The following is a 19,890-nucleotide window of genomic DNA, read 5'->3' as shown; positions in this document are numbered from 1 at the left end:
GATAGGGCGGAGGGTAACTTCTAATCGCTTGTAGCTCCATTATTACGTAACGCTTCACTTAATTTGTGGTGCGAATGTTCTACTTAAGCTGTACCCTACGATTCTACAAAATTTACCCGAACCGTTTCTGGCGCCCTTTAAAAATTTCTATATCCTTGTAGCTCGGTCATAATGGAGGCTATGCTCAGTCGCCCGGTTCAGCAGACTCCGTAATCGGCATTGCATCGCTACTCATCATACGTCACGTTTTTGTGCTAGTGTGCTATGACGTCAATATTTTCGTTCCTCCGCTGTGACGTCATAACCGCGCTAGCGATGGGTCTCGACCACGAGAGGGAGCTTTTAGTGACTTTTTGGAGCTGAATTAAAATTATTTTGAAATGTTTGCAGCGTCCAATACCTCATTGTAGGTGTCCTCGCATACAGAAGCAGCCTACAACAGACTTTTTATAGCCTCAAAATTTGGTGTCTCCACCCCTTTAAAGGGACACTAAAGAGAAAAATGATTTCCTGTGCATCAGTAAATCACCTTTCTTCAACACCAAAAACGCCACTCTTATTACGATGAGACGCTTGGTAAGCCAGAAAAAGTGCAAGAACGAACCACAGGTGTCCATGCCTCCTTGAAATTCCCGCACCTGGTCGCTGTGACGTCATGTATTTTGATGGCATCTTCTAGGGCCCACTTAATTTTGTAGTGCTACAGATTGATTACATTGTGTTTTTAAGGGAACCAAATATGGCAAGTTTCAGGAACCTTTACACAGCCAACGTGGCCCGAATGCGTAAAACATACTTTGGAACAGAGTTTCTCATTAACACCTAGCGGGTAATCTGGCGCCACTGTCTATGGGAGTTTCTTAAGGGGGCACCGTGCCGTCATGGGAATGACTGTATATGTGTCTGTGAGGCTCGTGTTGGCTGATGTTGTAAGAGGCTTCGTCTAAAACATGATTTGGCTGCACAAATAACAGTTTCTCAAAGTAAAATCTTCATAAAAATGTTTCCATTCACGCATATTACATCTTTACTCACCTACAATGCATCACCAAGCGAAGAAAAGCAAGAACAGACGACAAACTGTTTCAAAGCGAGCGCGAACCTTGTCTGTCCTCCAACTTTAGCGGATCGCCGATACTTTTTACGTATTATATAATCGTACATGTAATAACAAGTTCTCATAGTTAAACAAAACATGTTTTTGCGTAATAATAAAGCTAAAACAGCTTTTCATGTGCTGTTTTAGTAGAAAATGAATCATTGTGACAGACGGAACGGTACTTGCCAAGCGCGTCTTCAAGGTGTCGTGTCTCTCCGTGAACGATGCCAATCCGAAGTTACAATATACCAGCATTCCCATGCATACCACAGAGCAGCAGCGCCAGATTTCCCTCTAGGTAATGTAGTGAGAAACTATGCTTTGGAATCCCCGACGTCACACTGACGTACCGGCGTCAGGGTTCCGGCGCGAAATTCAAATACTGATATTTCGACCTTCATTTTCTCACCTAATAACCAAGCTGTTATTTTGAAATGACTGCCTGCAAGGTTCTGAAACAATGCTTTATTAGACTAAACTGATTTATTGCTTCGCTTTAGTGTCCCTTTAAGAGGAAGCTTTACTTCGGGCCCAACTCAGACGCAGACTGTTCAAATACATGTAAAGCGCAAAACCACTTTTCTGAAATAACCCCTGAACCGATATTAATGAAATTTGTTGTATTTGAGAGAAAGTTAAACTCTAGTGACCACTGGTTGCAGAATTCCTATTTAGTGCGTGAATTTTATGAAAAGGATTTTCAAAAATTTGAAAGTTTGAGAAACAGACGCACGAAGTTTATAAATTAATAGCTCTGCATCAAAAACATATCGCGGTTATGTAAATAGCATCCATTACATCATTTAAAGTGGAAAAATTTGATGCCAATTTATATCTTACGTGAATTTGTTATGTTGTGTACAAGGTGTCCGCAAAAGCTGTATTTCCATATTACTAAATATTTGGCATTTATGTGTAACATATCAATTTTGTACGCTTTAGATGTCCTATTACATGCAATTCACAGAATTGGGTTATTTTTCATTGCCGAGTTACAGAGTTGTAAACTTCATAATTTCGTTTCCTGAAAATTTTCGTTTTTTGCCAATTTTTTAATAAAACATTGACAATCTAAATCGAAAATTTGAAATTAACAGTCAATAGATCTTAAGTTTTCCTTTTAAATGCAACAAACCTCGTCAAATTTGGTGCAGTGGTTGCCAAGAAAAATGAATTCCCCTTTTACATGTATTTAGATAGGCGCACCCGAGCTAAAGCTTCCTCGTAGTTATACACACGTGCACCCGCCGTCACCTATCATAGTACGACCAACAATACGCCTTATTTAGTTATACTGACACTTGTACTTGTTGATCTTTATCGGGCGACCACGTTTCACCGCCAAACAAATGTTGTCGTACAGTGCAGGACGCGCCTGCATGTATCGCAAGTTTCTGGAATGTTATCGATGGTTCCATCCACTGTGTCACCGAGCCTTGTGTAATCTGATTGCATCTATGCGTGACACGAATAGAGTAGAACTTTGTGGAAGACACGCGGGTCCCAGCGATCACTCTAGAATCTTCGACGACTCACGTATAAAAGCCGACGCACTTGACCCGCTGATCAGATTTCAGACGATCTCCAACTGTGTTCGCCGCTATTGTTGTGTTTCAAGTGTAACTTGCTTTTGAGGGCACAAGTTCGCCCAATAAAGATCTAGTTTTGCCATTTACAGTTTTGCTACTGTGTCACAGTCACTACCACGTAACAATATGTGTACTGCCAGGCCTTCATAGCTATTTCAGACGTGCCTGCAGCGATTTGAGCCCGTGAGAGCAGTAAAAGGCATGCATCCATTTTTTCCGACTGCCCGATTTTTCAGACCTTTTCGCAGCCTCTAGGAAGTCCAAAAAATTGGGTGCTGATAGGTTAAACAGGATGCCCGATTCCAACATGCAAGTGTTCAATGTCTACAGAGATAGCCTTATCCAGTACACCCAGTATAAGTGCTTTTAGTTATAAATTTAGCAGGATTCATGTATCATACCTTGTCTAATTGTCTGCCGTTCTGGGTAGACCTTGATGTTCACGCCAGCATCAGGAGCTGTAAACGTTTAAAATAAAATGAATGCAAGCTAATCTAAAGTGCCTCAGCTGTCAGGACAAGCCACTTTAATAATGATAAATGCTTACCACAGTCTGCTTCATCAGAAAAGTCAGTACAGTCAAAACGACCATCACAGCGCTGAGATCGTTCAATGCACTGAGCATTAGCGCATACATACTGTCCAGGCTGGCATGTCCCTGAAAAAATATATATAATGCAGATAATAAAAATTACTGTGTCACAGGAAAAAAAATTATGTGCTGTAAGGAACAAACAGTAGATTACACCAAAGCAACATCAAAGAATGGTTCCTTCCTGCTTTCCTATCTGAGCAGCACTTGCCCATTACTCCTTGAAATGTCACCGTGCATTGACGACTGCAATAAGATTGACTGAATCATGGAACAGGGGTCATTACTATATCTTGCTCGTATGTCTTAGAAGTTGGCCCACCAGAGAGAACAGCCATTAAAAGGAAACATTCAATGAAATGATAGTTGGTGCGGAATGATCAAGGCCGAGGCTATAGTCACCTAGCACAGAGCAGCAGCAGCATTAGTTATGATCCCCCCTCCGTTCCCCCCTCCCCCCCCAGAAAAACTAATTTCCTTGAATCTTGGAAGCTCGGTATTTGTGTTCAGTTTCCCTATGACACAGGGTTATAATGTACACCATAAATGAAAAAATACAGGCCTGTGTTTTTTCAAGCAATAACAGCCAGCATTTCTACGTAAGAGACCTGAATCAACATTCGTAATTGAAGTAGTACTAGTAGTAGCAGTCTATCATATTTAAGAAAGAAAAGGAAAAAGAAAAGGAAGGCTGTGGGAATCTTGAATGTCACTTTCTACTGAACATCTGAACTGTCCTGCGGCCATGGGAAAAATACAAGGCAAGAGAATAAACGGGGACAAATAGCAACATGCTGCTCAAATCTACAGAACTACAGCTCAAATTCTACAAACAGTATTCTGCTCAGACACCTCAAGCATAGGAGGTGTAGGTAATTGGACGCACAGACAAAAAGTAATAGCAATAAACCATGACAGTTAACCTAAGCAATTTCAGCACATACAGAGGCAAGCAGTAAGCAGGATAAACCTACAGCAGTTAAGTTCATCAGATCGATCAGGACAGTGAGGCACTCCATCACAAAATTCATCTCTGTTTATGCAGAGTCCTGATTGACATCGGAATTGTGAAGGCCTGCAGAGGTGAGATTCTATAAGGCAGACAGACAGCAGGGAAGAGGTAAGAAAAGACAACATTAAACAACAAATGAAATGAAGATGGCATGCAGAAGTTACTCGTATTGTGCATATTAAATTTGTGAGCTTGTAGTCATGGGTTTGGCATCACAATTAGGTGCCTGTCATTTTTACTGTGCTACAGTAGTTGGAATATTGATGTATTGACTATCAAGTAATTGTTTTGCTTTGTGTCATTGCTTGCTCTGGACAATGCATGAAGTTTTAAGGCTGCAAAATGTTTTGTGGCATGCTCCTAATGTTTCAATTTCAAGCTGAACTATGTTTATGATGCCTAACCAGTATGTTGTTTCAAATCATGCATTGCAATGTGTAATTGAAGAAACTGAGCAAATTTTGCACTTCTTTTCAGTGCACTTAAAACCTTCATGCTTTAGAAGAGTAGTGATGAGACAAATTTGATCAGTACCACAGTTCTGCTCATCAGAAAAGTCCTCACAGTCATAGTAACCGTCACATCTGAGCAAATCCTCCACACACTTCCCATCACCACATCCAAACTCACTGTGACCACATCCCCCTGCAGCATGCAAGAAAGAACAGATGCATTTAGAACCCCAAAGTTGAGAGAATAGAGCAGCAAGAAGGTGCATCTACACAAAGCCAATAATGGTTAGCAGAAAATTATGCCAAGAGCAACAGGAATAGTGAATAACCAAATTCCACACTGGTTTTATGAATGCGAATATTGTGTACGCTAGAAATATCTCAAAGTAAAAAGAGTAGTGCTGGGGGTCATGTGAGCAGTGTTTTTCCACAATTTTAAGCTCGAGTAAAAATGCAGACACCGGTTTAGCACGGCCATCAGACTTTTTTACAGAAGCAGAAACATCGAATGAGTAAAGGAGCAATTGATCCAATGATATGCGATCTTAAGCAACTTTTAAGGAGTGCACAATAAAATGAGGTCAAATTGCAACAAGTCCTTTCAACACTTAAAGTAAGACACATGGCTCCAATACTAAGATAAATCCTGGTGAGTACATAATTTTAGCATTTAAAAAAAGAAAACTGGCAGGATGGTCATGAGTGCGTAAAGCGAATGTTGAAGTATTAGCTGAAGTGTGGGCTGGTGTCTTCACTCCCAATCTTGAGTGTGCCAAACCGCTTCGGGGACCTCAAAATGTGCCAAAACCACATTATGACAATGAGGCACGCTGTAGTGAGGGATGCCGGATTAATTTTGACCACTTGGGGTTCTTTAACGTGCACCCAATGCACGGTACATGGGCATGTTTGCATTTTACCCCCATTGAAATGTGGCTGTCACGGCCGAGATTCGATCCCACGCCCTCTGGTTTAATAGTGCAATGCCATAGCCAATACACAACCATGGGGGGTGCTTGGGGGTCTGAAGGTCCTGCTTCTTCCATGCCATTTCAGTGTTAAATATGTCTTAAAGCCTTCTAATTTAAACTGTTATGCTCCTCGGCGATGCTAGATCACTCGCCAGCTTCCTAATCATACACTGGTACAGCTGAAGATCGCATGATGATGACAGCATGATGACAATGGGATGAAGATTCTGAAATTATGAGAGTAGTATAACAACAACAGCATGACAATGATGTGACAGCGACGGTGTGATGCTGACCATATGAAAACGACTATTTGATGATGACAGCTTGACAACGACAGTATGACAAGAATCAGATTACAAAGCAGGAATGACCACGATCACATGACAATGGCATGACAATGAATGCACGAGGAATACTATGAGAACGATAGCATAACAATGGAGTCACAATCGCGACTGAATGCTGAAAGCACGATTATGATGGAACGACGGAACGAATGCGACACTTCATGTTGTCCCTTTTTTTCAAATCTCGTGTGTTCATTGTGGTAACTTCCCAAATTATTAATCACCAACCGGTCTACACCGACACTCTGCTATGTTACAATATGACGATGGGGGGACGATAATTGTGTGATGGCAGCGTCATAATGATAGCACACACCCAGCAGCATGACAACATTAACATTTTAAATTGTAGGGTTTTATGTGCCAAAACCACAATCTGATTATGAGGCATGCCATAGTGGGTATCCAGAAATTTGGACCACCTGGGGTTCTTTAATGTGCACCTAAATGTAAGTACACGAGTGTTTTCGCATTTTGCCCTCATCGAAATGCCACTGCCGTCACCGAAATTTGATCCCGCGACCTTGTGCTTAGGAGCCCAATACCATAGCCATGAAGCAACCATGGCGGGTAGCATGATAACATAACCAGCAGCACATGCCCATGGGAACTGTAGACTACACTATCTACGAGATCGCCCCCCCCCCCCCTCCCATTGCAGACGGCACCACTAGCGCAATACTGAACAATGAGCTAAGAAAAGCAAATGCTTTAAACAGGAGGATGGGGTGAACAGTAAGGCTAAGCTTGCATTATGTTCCTAAGGACTTGGTAGTACAGAGTAGTACTAGGATGGTGCAAAAATATTGTACTCCCCAGTGCAAACGTATGTGGACCAGAGACTCCACATTAAAATTAATTTGTTCACCTATGAATGTAACTTGAAATTGTGGACTGCAGTCCAAACTTGTCATTGCAAATTTTCCAGTGCACTTGTCAATTTCAGTGTGCATGCTTGAATTATGAATAAATTCACATTTTGTGGGCGAGTCTGCGCTTTGTACATTTTGCTCACAGGTGTAAATGTTATTGTTATGATGCAGGAACATGGGAGACACTAGCTTGCTCAAAAGCAGAGAACAAACAATGTGATAAAAAAATGGACAGAGGCACTTACTACACTCTAGTTCATCTGACCCATCCCTGCACGTGTACTGGCCATCACACCTGTGGCTTTTCGCAATGCACTCTCCAGTTCTGCACTGGAATTCATCAGCTGTGCAGCCTGCAAGCACACAAGAAATAGCAAAAATTATCAATTCTTGCTGAATGTGCAATTCCTGAGGCCTCCTATAGAAAAGGACCTTTTTACTTACAATTTTCTTCATCACTTCCGTCAGCACAATCCCTTCGACGGTTGCACTTTCCAGAGAGCCTTATGCATTCGCCAGATTTGCACTTGAACTCATCAGACTGACAAGCATCAGACACTAAGTAAGGGAAGGTTATTTATATAAGTAAGGAAAAATTATTTATGCAAACAGCTAATACACATATGTATGCCACTTGTTTTCATAGGAAATGTGGAAGTTCACTGTCATATTAAAAAGCTGAACTTTTTATCAGAATGAAATAATACGAGCAGTGAAGCATCATGCACTTCAGGCATAGACAGCACCAGGGTCCTTGTAATTAGGAGCCAGTGGGGAGGCACTCTAAACTAGCCTAGCATGACTTTTCATTGCTGGTTGTAGCAAGGGCTAAAAATATTAAGAAGCGAGTCAATGAATTATAAATTTGCTACGCTGCACCATCATGGTCACCTTGATATGCACTACAGCTGCTGAACACAGCTAAAAGAAAAACTTAAATTCCACTGGGCAGTCAATAGAAACACTATTGTAAGAAATCTGTATATGTATGTGCAGCAGTGGAAACAAGAGTTGCATTTAGCTAGTTTATATAGAAATAGCAGAACATAACCGAATGGGAATACCCACCACCCTTTCTCTCCACATTGCATTAAATGCAGCCAGAAAATACCAGTTGAAGTTAGCTGGAACTATGCCACATTTTAACATAAGAATACTCATGCAGATGTTTTTTTTAAAGGCGTTGCCTGATTTCAGTCACATTCAATTCAAAACAGTGAACTAGTATTCTCATATAGTGCTTATTTTTTGGAAGAATACGTTACACATGCAAAGTACATTAGTACATACCACAGTTAGCTTCATCAGAGAAGTCAGGGCAGTCTACTCTCCCATCGCACTTTCTGCTAATGTCAATGCATCGCCCATCACCACACCTGAACTGCAAGGCAGAGCAACCTGGAACTAGGTAGACGTGCAGCATGCTTAATCTTTTTGCATGCAGTAGCAAACAGTGTCTGTACAGATTCTTGAGAAGTTCCGATGACTAATACATCTATATATCAAAGAATTCATGAAGTTTAAAAGCTGCATGCAGCAGCTTTAATACAATGAAATGTCTGATGCTAGTGTAAACAGATTGGCAGGTTAGGACTGACACATTTACTAATAACAAAACTTCATACCTCAAGACTTCCCCTGGGCTGTGAGAAAAAATGCCCAAGAGGAGGACTACCAATAAATTTTCGTGACCTGGAGTTTTGAGATGCACACCAAGATATCAGTATTGAGAGAGTTCAGATTCTGCACCTGCTAGAATGCAGTCACCAGGGCTAAAAATTCAAACTTAACTAGTTAGCAGTAGAATGTCTAAATTTCAACTGAAATTTGATCATATAATTCACTTTACTACAAGAACAACACAGAGTGCTGAAGAAATAAACTACCGATGAGGCATGTTTTAGCATGTGCCTTTGGCCCCCTCTTAAGTAGAACTTTCACACACACTGCAGAGGAATTTATCTCCTAAATGGTCTTACCTTACTTACACCAGTGTTCTAGCAGGCTTTATTTCACATTAGGCCAAATTTTCTTCTCTTTAGACTCTTTTCAGGAGTTCTTGAACCACTGCACTTCACATATGCGATATCACTTATGGTGTTCGCTATCTGCACAGGGATTACCCGATTGATTCAAACCAGCAATTAAGTCCAGGCAGAATATCTCCCCGCACTAACCACCCATTTGCCAGTATGTCATACACACCTAGAGTTGACCGCTTGAAGTATTTCTTCCTCTCAAAAACCATTGCTGAATTTAATAAACTTGATCTGCATGTATTTCATGACACCAGTTAAGTTGAGACTTTTCAGAGAAAGCTGTAATTGTGCTTCCTATAGCAATGTGCTTTTCTTCTGTATCTTCACTTTCCCACCCTGTAGCTGCCCGCAACGGGTTTACAGTATTGTTAAAAAAAGTTTTTTCGTGGTATCCAGGTCTAATGTACCATCCGACTACCTTGAATATTTACGGTCACTTTTTTCTTTTTACAGATTTGGCAGCTCGCTGAAGCCTCTCTGTGAACTTACTTGGTTGCAGCTGGAGAAAGCAGTATGCTTAATACCTTTCACAGCTCAGCAGCTTTGAAAGGTAAGAAAATGAACTAGACTAACCTACTGTCAAAAATTCAGAGGCTGATTTCTTTGTGAGATGTGCCCATCAAGCAGTCACAATACAGATTTGCAAGCACAGAAACATGGGAAGACTGCAGACTGCAGACCAGTGGCGAGTGCTTGCCTGCTCAGTAAACTAAATACACTTACTGGTGTGAACCCAAAACCTTCATCCTCAGAAAGTTTTTTTTCTTTTTCATTATCAATGTGACATCAGGAGTGCACATTTTATGAAGTAGTAAGCCTCCAAAGAAGTTAAAAGATTTAGGTACTGAAGTTTCCAGGACATTCAAGGCCTTGGAATTTGAATTTTAAGTTGAGGAATTCAAAATTCTGTACAGACCCTGCAAACAGGCAATGACTCCAACTACACCTCCATCACTAGTATTCACTATCAAGTTAGTGTCGCATGAAATTTGCTAGAAACTGTAAAACAAGCATTAAAACAACAAAATCAGACACAAACTTGTAGGTCCTCATACTACAATCAGCAAAGGTAATCTGCTGCGCCATGCAAGCGCGTCATCAACCGATAGCAGGAAGCATATCTCCGATGCACACAAAATAAAAATGTTTTTATTTTGCATGCATCATTTTTATATGCTACTGTGGTGATGTCACTGTGATAGTATGTTGTCGCTGGAGGTGGCATCACGAGATATGCTTCCTACTGTCTGTTGATGACATGCTTGCATGATGGAGCATAATGCATTAGCTTTGGCACCTCCTCCTATCATTCAGTAGATGGACAATCATTTTATAATAGTGAGCTGCAAGTTTGAGTTATTGTCCACCGCCCTCTTCATGAACCTCCTATCGGACTTTTCCATTGTGCCACTGTCACTGTGCTCATCTGTTCAGCTGGTGCAACCAGGCACTGGTATAGTGCAATCCTATAAGCACTATGTTACTGCCCATTTAACAATTAATCACAACAGTTCCTTTCATAGCATTATCACAGAGCATGCAATATAGTGAAATGGCACCAGAACAGTGCAATATTTGGGAGCTCTTGACAAATCACGCACAGTTATGACATATGTTTTTGTACACTCAATAACAAGATTTTATGTATAATAATTTTATGTATAATTTTATGTAGAACAAAGATGCAATAAAATTGCCTAGTAGCACAGAAAGGCATATATTTGCCCAAGCGCTGAAGTAACATGAAGACAGTCTATCAAACATGAAAGGCTAGATGAAGCAAAAGCGTTATTGAAACATACCCCATGCAAGCCAGTCAGGAAGCACCCTTAAGACTACACAAGAAGTAGCATGTCCATTCAGTGAGAAGCCTTAAGCAAGGTCTTAATCTGTTTCTCTCTCTGCCTCTCTCTCTCTCTCAAGGCAGGACAGCAATTTCAGCGCCCTTGAAAGTGAGCTATGCTCTCTCCTAGCCTGTTGAGCCACCAGCTTAGATAATGTAAATGGCGTAATTTGCCCACACATGAAGTATCTCAATAAGGTCCATCCTATACGATGACATAGTGTATTCACTTCTGCTTCTCTATCACCATTAGCCGAATTCCTGTTTTACGAGGTGCCGATAACAAAGGGAAAGTTGATATCAACCAAATTGTACCACGAGGCTGTAAAGAAACTTAATATCGATTTTTTGGGAATGAAAAGGAATTGTAGTAAAAAAAAACTCCATTTAGAAGGTTGAACGTCACAACACTGCCTTTTTAAAGCAGTTGCTCTACAAACTTGGCTAACCAGTAGCCAGCACAATGACTAATTGACTCAAATTAAGAGAAAATGAAGCTAATCAGGAATTTGTATAGGTTCAATTCGTGGCTATGTGCTACATTCAAATGGACGTAGTACACTCGCTGTTTTATGAATACCTCCCTCCATCTTGAAGATTCCCACAGGATGTGTTAGCTTAATCACTCGCTGCATGCTGATAAGTTAGCAATACAGCATATATGCACAAGTTTAGATATAGGCACCCTGCATTTTGCCAGGCCGCTCCGCCATTGAGTTGCATTTAGCACTGCCACTCGTCACTTCTATGTCTCTGGGTAAAAAGCTCCCTCGACACAGGCCCATTCACATGTTTGCCTAGTTTTGCACGTGGGCACAGTCCTACCTTTGTGCAACAGATTCCATTAATGCACAAAAATATATTGTAGAGATAAAAACAGTGAATAATCCCACAACACGCAAAGTCTGAAGGTATTTACAGATAAAGCTAATGCAGCGGTTGCTACTGTTGCACTAGTGCAGGTTTTCAGAGCAGAATTGCATAAAAAATTCAGAACGAGAAAACTGAAGACAGACCTGAGGAGACTTGCCTACATTTTTTTCATCCCTTTGTGCAATCCTGCACTGAAAGCCTGTTATATGCAATTTCGACTTGCCCAGGTTAGTAATTTGTTAACCTACCTAATGGGGCATTTATGATTGTTTCCTTCAGAAGTGCTGCATTTGAGAAGTTTTTATAGTGAGAACAAAAGGTTCCTATGTATAAAGTGTTTTAAGCTGGTTGGTTAAGAGGGCTGCACCAGTAAACTTTCTGTGGCTTCTAACAGATGCCTACTTAAATATTTTGCATTTGCTGCCTCTTGGTCCATTGTGTGTTTTGTCGGTTTCCTTCACTTTTCTTGCCACTGTCCTCAACTTCCATTTGTGAAATTATCTCCAGGTGTAACAGGCCAACTCCACCCCAACCACCATAGCTGTCTGCCTCCCACCTCTTCTTGCTAACCTCACAGCAAATATCTCGCACGTCTTCCCCTTTCAACAATCCTTCAAATACATTGAGGCAACGCATACTCAATACCCGCAATGAGAGCATCTGGCAACCACTCCTGCACAGGATGCTGCTCGATGTACCTGGCTAACTTTCTACACAATAGCACGAGCACCATGTTAGAAACACAGGTTGCCTGTGCTTGCAATACACTACATTAAATTACTGTAGTAAATGTAAATACTATTTGCAAGATACTGTGTGAAAAACACTGCCTCATGCAATTTGAAAGACCTGAAGTAAGCTCACTGGGACAGTTGTACTCATCCGAGTGGTCCCTACAATCAGGGGTGCGGTCACACTGTCTGGACTTGTCAATGCAGGCTCCATCACCACACCTGAATTCATTGGCCTTGCAGCCTGAATGCAGCAAATAAAAATTCACTTGAAGTAATCATTCACAATGCATTTCACAATGCTGTGAGAAGCATTTGCTGAGAATTGTCACTTGCACCAGCATTGTATATAAAAGAATGCAACAAGAAAATTTCACATTTGTTATGCATTTCGCTCAGTCTTGGGTATTTAAAACAAAGCAAAATATGCCTAAAATAGCATTGCGTGGCAACACATGGAACTAACAGTGACCTAGGTAAACATTTATTTACATCGTTAAGATGATAAAGATGACTACAACTGTGGAGACTATGTAAAAGCCTATCTAACCTTAGCCTTCAGATAATTACTGTACAAGCAGAAAGAAGGTGGCAATCGTGGTGTAGCGGTGCGGCTATCACCTCCAAAGCCAGTGAAGATGAGGGCTTGCATGAGCGCGAGAATAGAACACACTAGTGTGCTCGACCGAAGGGACACAGTGTTGGCCGCTCCTGAGATCCCGCTGCACCATGGCTGGCCTAAAGTGTAATTACCAGAGTTCTGTCACTCGCAGCATTTGAGGTTTCTTTTTAAGTAGCCTCTACCTTTTCAGTGGAAGTTTCGATAAGGTCAAACGCTTACTGCAGCATTGTTGGCGCAGACGTGCGCGGCTTTAATTCATACTTGCACTTTATTTCTGTAAGTCCTGACAATAGGACAAGTGCAATAGAAGCCCCAGTGGTGGCTATCTCATCCGTATTTTTTCACTTCACACTTTTATTTTTTTTATTTCCACTCTGAACACCATGCAGACATATATTTAAATATATGCACAGGACAAAATTTATATTATTTGTAAACAGATGGAGGCAGCCAACCAACAATTATTTCTAATGGTATGGATTATACCTGTGCCTAGAGAATGAATATGTTGCTCTATGTTCACCTCGCTTCAAATTACCTTGCAGGCTTTTTTCAGGGTTAAGAAAGCACTCAGACTTCAGTGACCCCTTTGGCAGAGTCTTATTAACGGCGCCTGAAATGCATGTGAATGATATGGGTCTCAGTATGCCCTCTTTCCAGTAGGCAATGGTGATGACTCACGAAAAGAGAAAAAAAAAGAACTCTTTCAGTAATTTACAACATTTACTACGGATGGAAACATCACCACTTGCATGCAGAGGTCATAAATATAATTCACTCCGTAACCGAAATGAGACCAACCCAGACTTCACTTGAAATCAGAATCAATAGCAGTCATGTGCAGCAGCACTTATACTCGAACTCACAGTAAAGAACAAAAAAAAAAGAAAAACAAGAAAAAAGAAAGGCTGCAGTTTCACCCCAATGGGGAAGCAGTATTAGTGATAGCTAAATATAGGACAAGTCTTCCAAGTGAACAGTTCTTCAAGGCCACACAGTTTCTGCCAGTAAAACATTTTTCGAAGGTAATTATATGTATATGAGGGAAGTTCTGAAAGCAAGTTCAATCAGTTATTTTCACACTGAAGCTTTATTGCCAAAACAAGTACACCACGACATCACGAACTATACACCTTGTGCTTATGATGCAAAGAATTGTTGCACAGCCTGCTCCACCTCAGCATTGTTTTAGAAGTGACGTCCCGAGAGTGCGGCTTTCAATGGAAGGAACAAGTGCCCATTCACTCCGGACGACTTCACTCCGGACGACTTCACTCCGGACGACTTCACTCCGGACGACTTCACTCCGGACGACTTCACTCCCGATTCCGGCACACACTTCCATTGTCGACCAAGTCAGTGCACATCTGTCTGCCACTGCGATTTGTACTCTAATAAGCTCAAGCACGCTGGTCTGCTGCTACTATTGCTTCTTTGGGGTTCTGCGCATGAGTCATTCTTCCTCAGCTAACACTCCTTCCACCGTTGAACCAGCAACAGGCATGGATTCTTATGAAGGTTGTTTCACCTGGTGTACCACCTTATCTTTTAAAAAAAAATGAAGCTCGATTTCAGAACGTCCCTTGTATACATATATACATGGGTGAGGTTCGGAAAGCTGGTCGAGCCCCAGTGCGCCCCCCCCAACCCCCTATCTGCCCAGAAAGATGAAGTTTCCGCCTATGCTCGCAACAATGAAAGGAGGTCCCAATATAGCCATTGCCTACGGGACCTTTTGTACTTGTAAAAACTTCCAACTACTATATTTACTGTCAATTAAAAAAAATGCTGACATTTCTGATGTTTTTAATGACAAAAGCAGCAGTTCTAACAATACAGCAAGAATTACAATGAAACCATAATATTACCATTAGATGTGGTTGATTTGCTTTTTTTGTCCCTGCAGTTGTACAGTTCTGCGATTTTATGCTTTGAAGTAAGAGTTGCCGCATTACCTGCATGCACTGATGCACCTGTGCTGTTATTAATTCAAGTCTTCAGCTCAATATTTTCAGCTCCTTCAAAAACATTCATTATTCTATATGCTGGTTATTGGAAAACATGAAGAATGGCCAGCCAACGGTCACTCTAGTTCAGGTTCAATGGCCACACTAATTGTTGCAGTATTCGTTGTTGCATTCCTTTGCATGCACGTGTCTGCCGAATAAAAAGTTCCCCTCTTTATTCAGCCCTTCTCATAGCGGGCCTGCATCTTCGCCACTGTTATACTATGACAACACGTTGTGAATGAAGTAATTCGATGAAGCATTATTACAATGAGCATTTTATAAGTAGAGCAGGTGCCTTCAGAAAACACCGAAAAATGTAACCAGTTTGAAGAAAGAAAAGTGAAGTAAACACTGCTTACTGCAGTTCCTTTCATCGGAGTAGTCTCGGCAGTCAGCAGTTCCATCACATTTCCTGCGGACATCAATGCAGCTTCCGTCTCCACAGCGAAACTCGTTGTCCTTGCAGGCTGAAATTTTCGCAACGCATGTGAAGTAATCGAGTTATTGCTCGGATCTTATAAAATGCTATTAAGGCCCAACGCCAGTTGTCTGCAGTAAAAATCATGCAGATGTTACTTGTTTTGCTGCAAGGGCCCTTGTCAGGCTATTACAGTAGGCAACAAAGAAAAAGACGTGGTTACAAATCGCAAAACACTGGCTGTGGATTCCTTTGAAGGAAGAAATAAAATGCGCATTGAATACAATGCGAAGTCCCAATACAGCACATCATTATTTATTAATGATGAATAGCAAAAATGCACAGTAATGTAATACATACAGGTTAGATTTTGAGAATATCGATAAGCACTTGTTTAAATGTAATGGGGTTACGCTTGACAAAATGCTGTTTGCAATGCCCTGCGACAGGTAAATTATATTGTTACAAATAAATATGCATTACGACTTCGTTCCTTATCAGGACCTGAGCAGTCCACTCACATTTGTTTTATGCACACTTGGGAAGCAGCTGTCCTTTAGATATGAAAGCCTTACCACAACTGGTTTCATCTGAGTAGTCTCTGCAGTCAGCAGTGCCATCACATCGTCTTCGGCCTTCAATGCATTTACCATCACCACAGCGAAATTCGCTGTCTTGGCACTCTGAAACAAGAATTGACTTCATAAATTTCACTGCTTGGGCATAGCTGCTTAACAGAGGCTTGTTTAATGTGAAATATCTGATGCAAACATGCAGGAGTATGCAAGAAACATTCAGTTGTGTACACTCTGAATTATTAAAAAAACGGGGGGGGGGGGGGGGGCGGCCCTGAACCACTTTTTATTGAGATCGATAAATACACTTGCAATTAAATTGGACTATTTCAGAAGTACTTTGCTGCAAAAATTTACTGCATTCAGCAGAAGCAGAGTAATAGGTAATCAAACATATCATTCATGGTGCTTCCACTCCTTCAATGATTTGCACTGCGAAGGCTACGGCGGAGTGGGGCGTGTCCGCAGCCCTCTCTTTACTGAAGGTTACAGTGGCGCACAGCTGAAATTTTATTTTGGACGTCACTTTATTTTAGACGTAGACGTTTCTACGTAGATGTATCTACGTAGACGTAGATGACGATGTTTTATTCTGGACGTAGATGCCACTATTTCGAATTTTGGTGCCTATGACGTGCCAAATGCATCTGTCCTCGGTGAGCCTCAGTGCGCAGCGGACTTGTTGCGGAACCCAACGGTGGCTGTGGTGTCAATGCTGCAGACCGCTGTTGCATGCAACTGAAGCGTTTGCTTTGTGCACCGCAGGGCTAGAGTGCACGCACTCTCATGCTCCCGTCTTGCTGAGCTACGTAGAACGTACCAGCTTTGTCCTGCACCAGTTAAGTCGGCGGATAGTAGCCACATCGAATTTGTGCACTTTGAAGCGCTCATTACCAATGCCTAGGCATTGTCATTGCAAAGTCTGCCAAGGCATCAAACCAGGAGTGGCCAGGGGCAAGCGCGTGCTGGCAAGTGCATGTGTCTTAAGTTACGTGTGGCAAGAGGCTAGTTGAGTGTTTGATTACTAGTCGAAATTAGCGAGACCCGATGGCTACGACACCAATAAGCAGGGTAGCCAAAGTTAAATTCCTATGCGGGCAGCCACGGCCGAGCGTGAGCAGATGGCAGTCTGCTTCTTCCGGAAGTATGCAATTATCGAAATTCGAAAGCAGATTTTCGCTTACTTGAGCCTGTTTATTAAACTGCGTCTACACAGTAACAGTAAAAAGAAGCGCAATGATCAAGACACTCTTGATTGGCGTCGGCTATTGGCCAATAGTAGCCGCATATGGAAAAAAAATCCTCCAGAAAAGAGTGAGGATACAGTGTACTAGAAGGGGGCAGTGGGCTTACTCAGCTGTTTCTCCGACACTGTTAGTGTCGCATCCAAGAGGAGGCACCAGACAACTTCAATGGAAGCTTTGCTTGCAGAGTGACCCTAGCAAAAGCTTTCATTTTCCTTGCACTGCTGTTTTCAGTTCAAAGCAGTTCACACTCTTATGTTTTTAATTTCGTCACACTTGAGAATATTCACACATCTTTAGCAAGCACTATATATGTTTAGGCCACAAGATACTTGCCAGAACAGTACCTTGTAGGAAAGGACGATGCCAATCCTTCAGCGATTTACTGCCTGTCCTAACCGCTAGATTTTTTAAGCAAGTAAGTCGTTGCGAACGAATTTTTCTTATTTAGAAGGGGCCTAAAAATTTTCCAAATTATCAGGAGTAAAAAAATTAATTTGAAATCGAAGTCGAATCTTGTTGCATTAGAGGGTTGGCAACCAAATATACGGTTTCATGTCGTGTCGACCTAACCGAAATGATTTTTTATCAAGATTATGTCAGGTAGTCCACCAGTGAATCAGAAAACAGTGCACGCCACGGTGCACGCATACTTCCTAGCTAAGCTAAAAAATGCAGGTACGCTAGCCAGACGGGGGGAGGAGGCTTAGCCTTCACTTTCACCAGTAATAGTGAACTGATTTCCACTAAATTTACGACAATAGTATTTTGAAAGAATACCAGTGTAAAGCAATTAAAGGGACACTGAAGGCAAATACTAAGTCGACGTGGACTGTTTAAATACCATTCCAGAAACTTCGCAACGCTTATTTCATGCCAAGAAAATAGTTTACGAGAAAATTGTATCTGAAGGGTCTGAATAACTTTTTTGAAATTCAATCTCCCGCCACCCAACCGGGGAGTGGCGGCATTGCATACGCCATTACCGCCCTTTGCTGCCATCTGCAAGTAAAACAGTGACCGACAGACGGCGGCACCGAGCCAAGACAGAGGCGAAGTCGCCGCTGCAGTTGCGTTTTGGTCAAGTGGCGCAGACCGTTCGAGCATCCGTGGTATGACATGGAAGTTGAATTCTCTGCTACTTGCAGTTTATGCGAGTTTCGCAGGCCAGCAAGACCAGCGCATCACTATGCGATCAGGGAAGTTTTGAAACGCAAAAGCGTGAGCGGCACAGAATCGAGCAAGGCCGAAACCTTCGGACCGCCCGCATCGTTGTCAATGGAAATTTTAACGAGTTCCATTTTCTAAACATGAAATGGAACTGGACAAGTAGCATTTTATTTCATCTTATAATGCAATATGAGGATGTTTTTTGCAACGAGTAGTTGAGTACTAGTGAGAGAATTTAACTCGGCAGGGCTTTCGTCATTGGACAAGTGCTTGAATCTCCCTGGGGAGCCTCTAATCACGTCCTGTATTTACCTCAATTTCTCGATTATTAACGCTGTGTTCCCAATAATATTGACGGCTTAGAGATTTTTGAGCACTAATTTATTACTTTAGCTTGACTTCGTATTTGCCTTTAGTGCCCCTTTAAGTGCAGTCCATGCACAAGGCATGATAGCGTACCAGGTTTAGATTAAGCATGCTCGAAAATCACATGTAGCAGCACTTAATCTGAAAAGCTTTAAAGTTCCCATGTGGCAGGGGTATTAAGCTAAATGTTAGGAGCGACATGCAAAAACAGTCTCACCGTAGTGGATTAGTGGCTATGGTGATCTACTCTGCTTAGCTAAAATAAAATTGTATGGCTTAAATATTTCCGCGTTTCACTTGAGTTATGGCACATATGAGAGTAGCCATCTTCATTTATTGTTAATCATCATAAGGGTTTTTTCGATGTCGCGGCACGGCTCAGTCACTGCAATGCATACTGTGTGCAACAAACACTGCAGGAAAAAAAAGTTTCACGTAGAAACTTCTCTAGAAGTTATGCAAGTATGTGTAAGCATTATGCCACTTGCTCATTTACATGCAGCTTGCCGTTAGTATGAATGTTATGGAACTTGATCTGACCGGTATAAACCCTTATCGACCCTCATCAGTCATTCGCTATGTTTGACTGCGAACATGATAACGCAAGTTTAATTAAGAGAGAGTTCATTATGGCACTGGGACCCATGACCATTTATGCTAATTAAGCTGAGGTTAACAAACCACATTTAATTAGGTCATAGTTAATTAAGGCACTCCAACGCTCAAACTTTGGTGGGAGTCGACCACATGACCTTTGCTGTTAAGCTGAATTAGGTTTAATTTAGCAAGGCCGCAGCAAAACCACCATTATGTTTGCTTAGAGGGGTATGTAACTCTTTATTGACGGTTTGGATGTTTTGAGCTTGTTCTTTATTGAAACATATGCTGCTATGTGCTTTGTAAGGGTGACTTCAATGAATGTATGGACTGTTTCGCTTCCCTCTGATGAGCACGTTAGCCTCTGCCTTAAGTGGGTATGAGCCATTCCATTTTTTTTACTTGCTTATGGGGCTATGAGCCATTCATTGTATCTTACCATGACAGGCAAGTTTCTCATTGGGTA

The 19,890-nt window shown here is 41.6% G+C and overlaps 1 protein-coding gene and 1 long non-coding RNA gene across 32 annotated transcripts in view; one reads left to right on the top strand and one right to left on the bottom strand.

Moving 5' to 3' along the window:
• trol (terribly reduced optic lobes) overlaps nucleotides 1-19,890 on the bottom strand; it is a 604,861-nt gene that overhangs the window by 262,805 nt on the left and 322,166 nt on the right. For 25 of the 29 annotated variants that reach the window (XM_065435395.1, XM_065435391.1, XM_065435373.1 and 22 more), the window contains 9 exons: nucleotides 16,048-16,155; nucleotides 15,414-15,521; nucleotides 12,557-12,667; nucleotides 8,228-8,341; nucleotides 7,382-7,495; nucleotides 7,183-7,290; nucleotides 4,255-4,371; nucleotides 3,236-3,346; nucleotides 3,090-3,146 (listed from right to left, as the gene is read on the bottom strand). In XM_065435395.1, the coding sequence (XP_065291467.1) occupies nucleotides 3,090-3,146; nucleotides 3,236-3,346; nucleotides 4,255-4,371; nucleotides 7,183-7,290; nucleotides 7,382-7,495; nucleotides 8,228-8,341; nucleotides 12,557-12,667; nucleotides 15,414-15,521; nucleotides 16,048-16,155 (948 nt within the window). The remainder of the gene's footprint in view (nucleotides 1-3,089; nucleotides 3,147-3,235; nucleotides 3,347-4,254; nucleotides 4,372-7,182; nucleotides 7,291-7,381; nucleotides 7,496-8,227; nucleotides 8,342-12,556; nucleotides 12,668-15,413; nucleotides 15,522-16,047; nucleotides 16,156-19,890) is intronic. The other 4 variants (XM_065435379.2, XM_065435387.2, XM_065435402.1 and 1 more) reach the window with 2 other exon arrangements.
• The window catches only part of LOC135904553 (uncharacterized), a 42,410-nt gene that overhangs the window by 7,115 nt on the left and 15,405 nt on the right, over nucleotides 1-19,890 (top strand). For 2 of the 3 annotated variants that reach the window (XR_011512347.1, XR_011512346.1), the window contains exons 2-3: nucleotides 4,326-4,400; nucleotides 9,430-9,526. This is a non-coding gene — a long non-coding RNA (uncharacterized lncRNA). Of the gene's footprint in view, nucleotides 1-4,288; nucleotides 4,401-9,429; nucleotides 9,527-19,890 lie in introns of those variants that run through there. The other variant, XR_010565142.2, reaches the window with a different exon arrangement.

This window comes from Dermacentor albipictus, chromosome 2, assembly GCF_038994185.2.
Source record: "Dermacentor albipictus isolate Rhodes 1998 colony chromosome 2, USDA_Dalb.pri_finalv2, whole genome shotgun sequence".
NCBI classification, from domain to species: domain Eukaryota; kingdom Metazoa; phylum Arthropoda; class Arachnida; order Ixodida; family Ixodidae; genus Dermacentor; species Dermacentor albipictus.
Note: the sequence above shows the minus strand (reverse complement) of the source record. Positions and strands in the feature narration are given on the sequence as shown.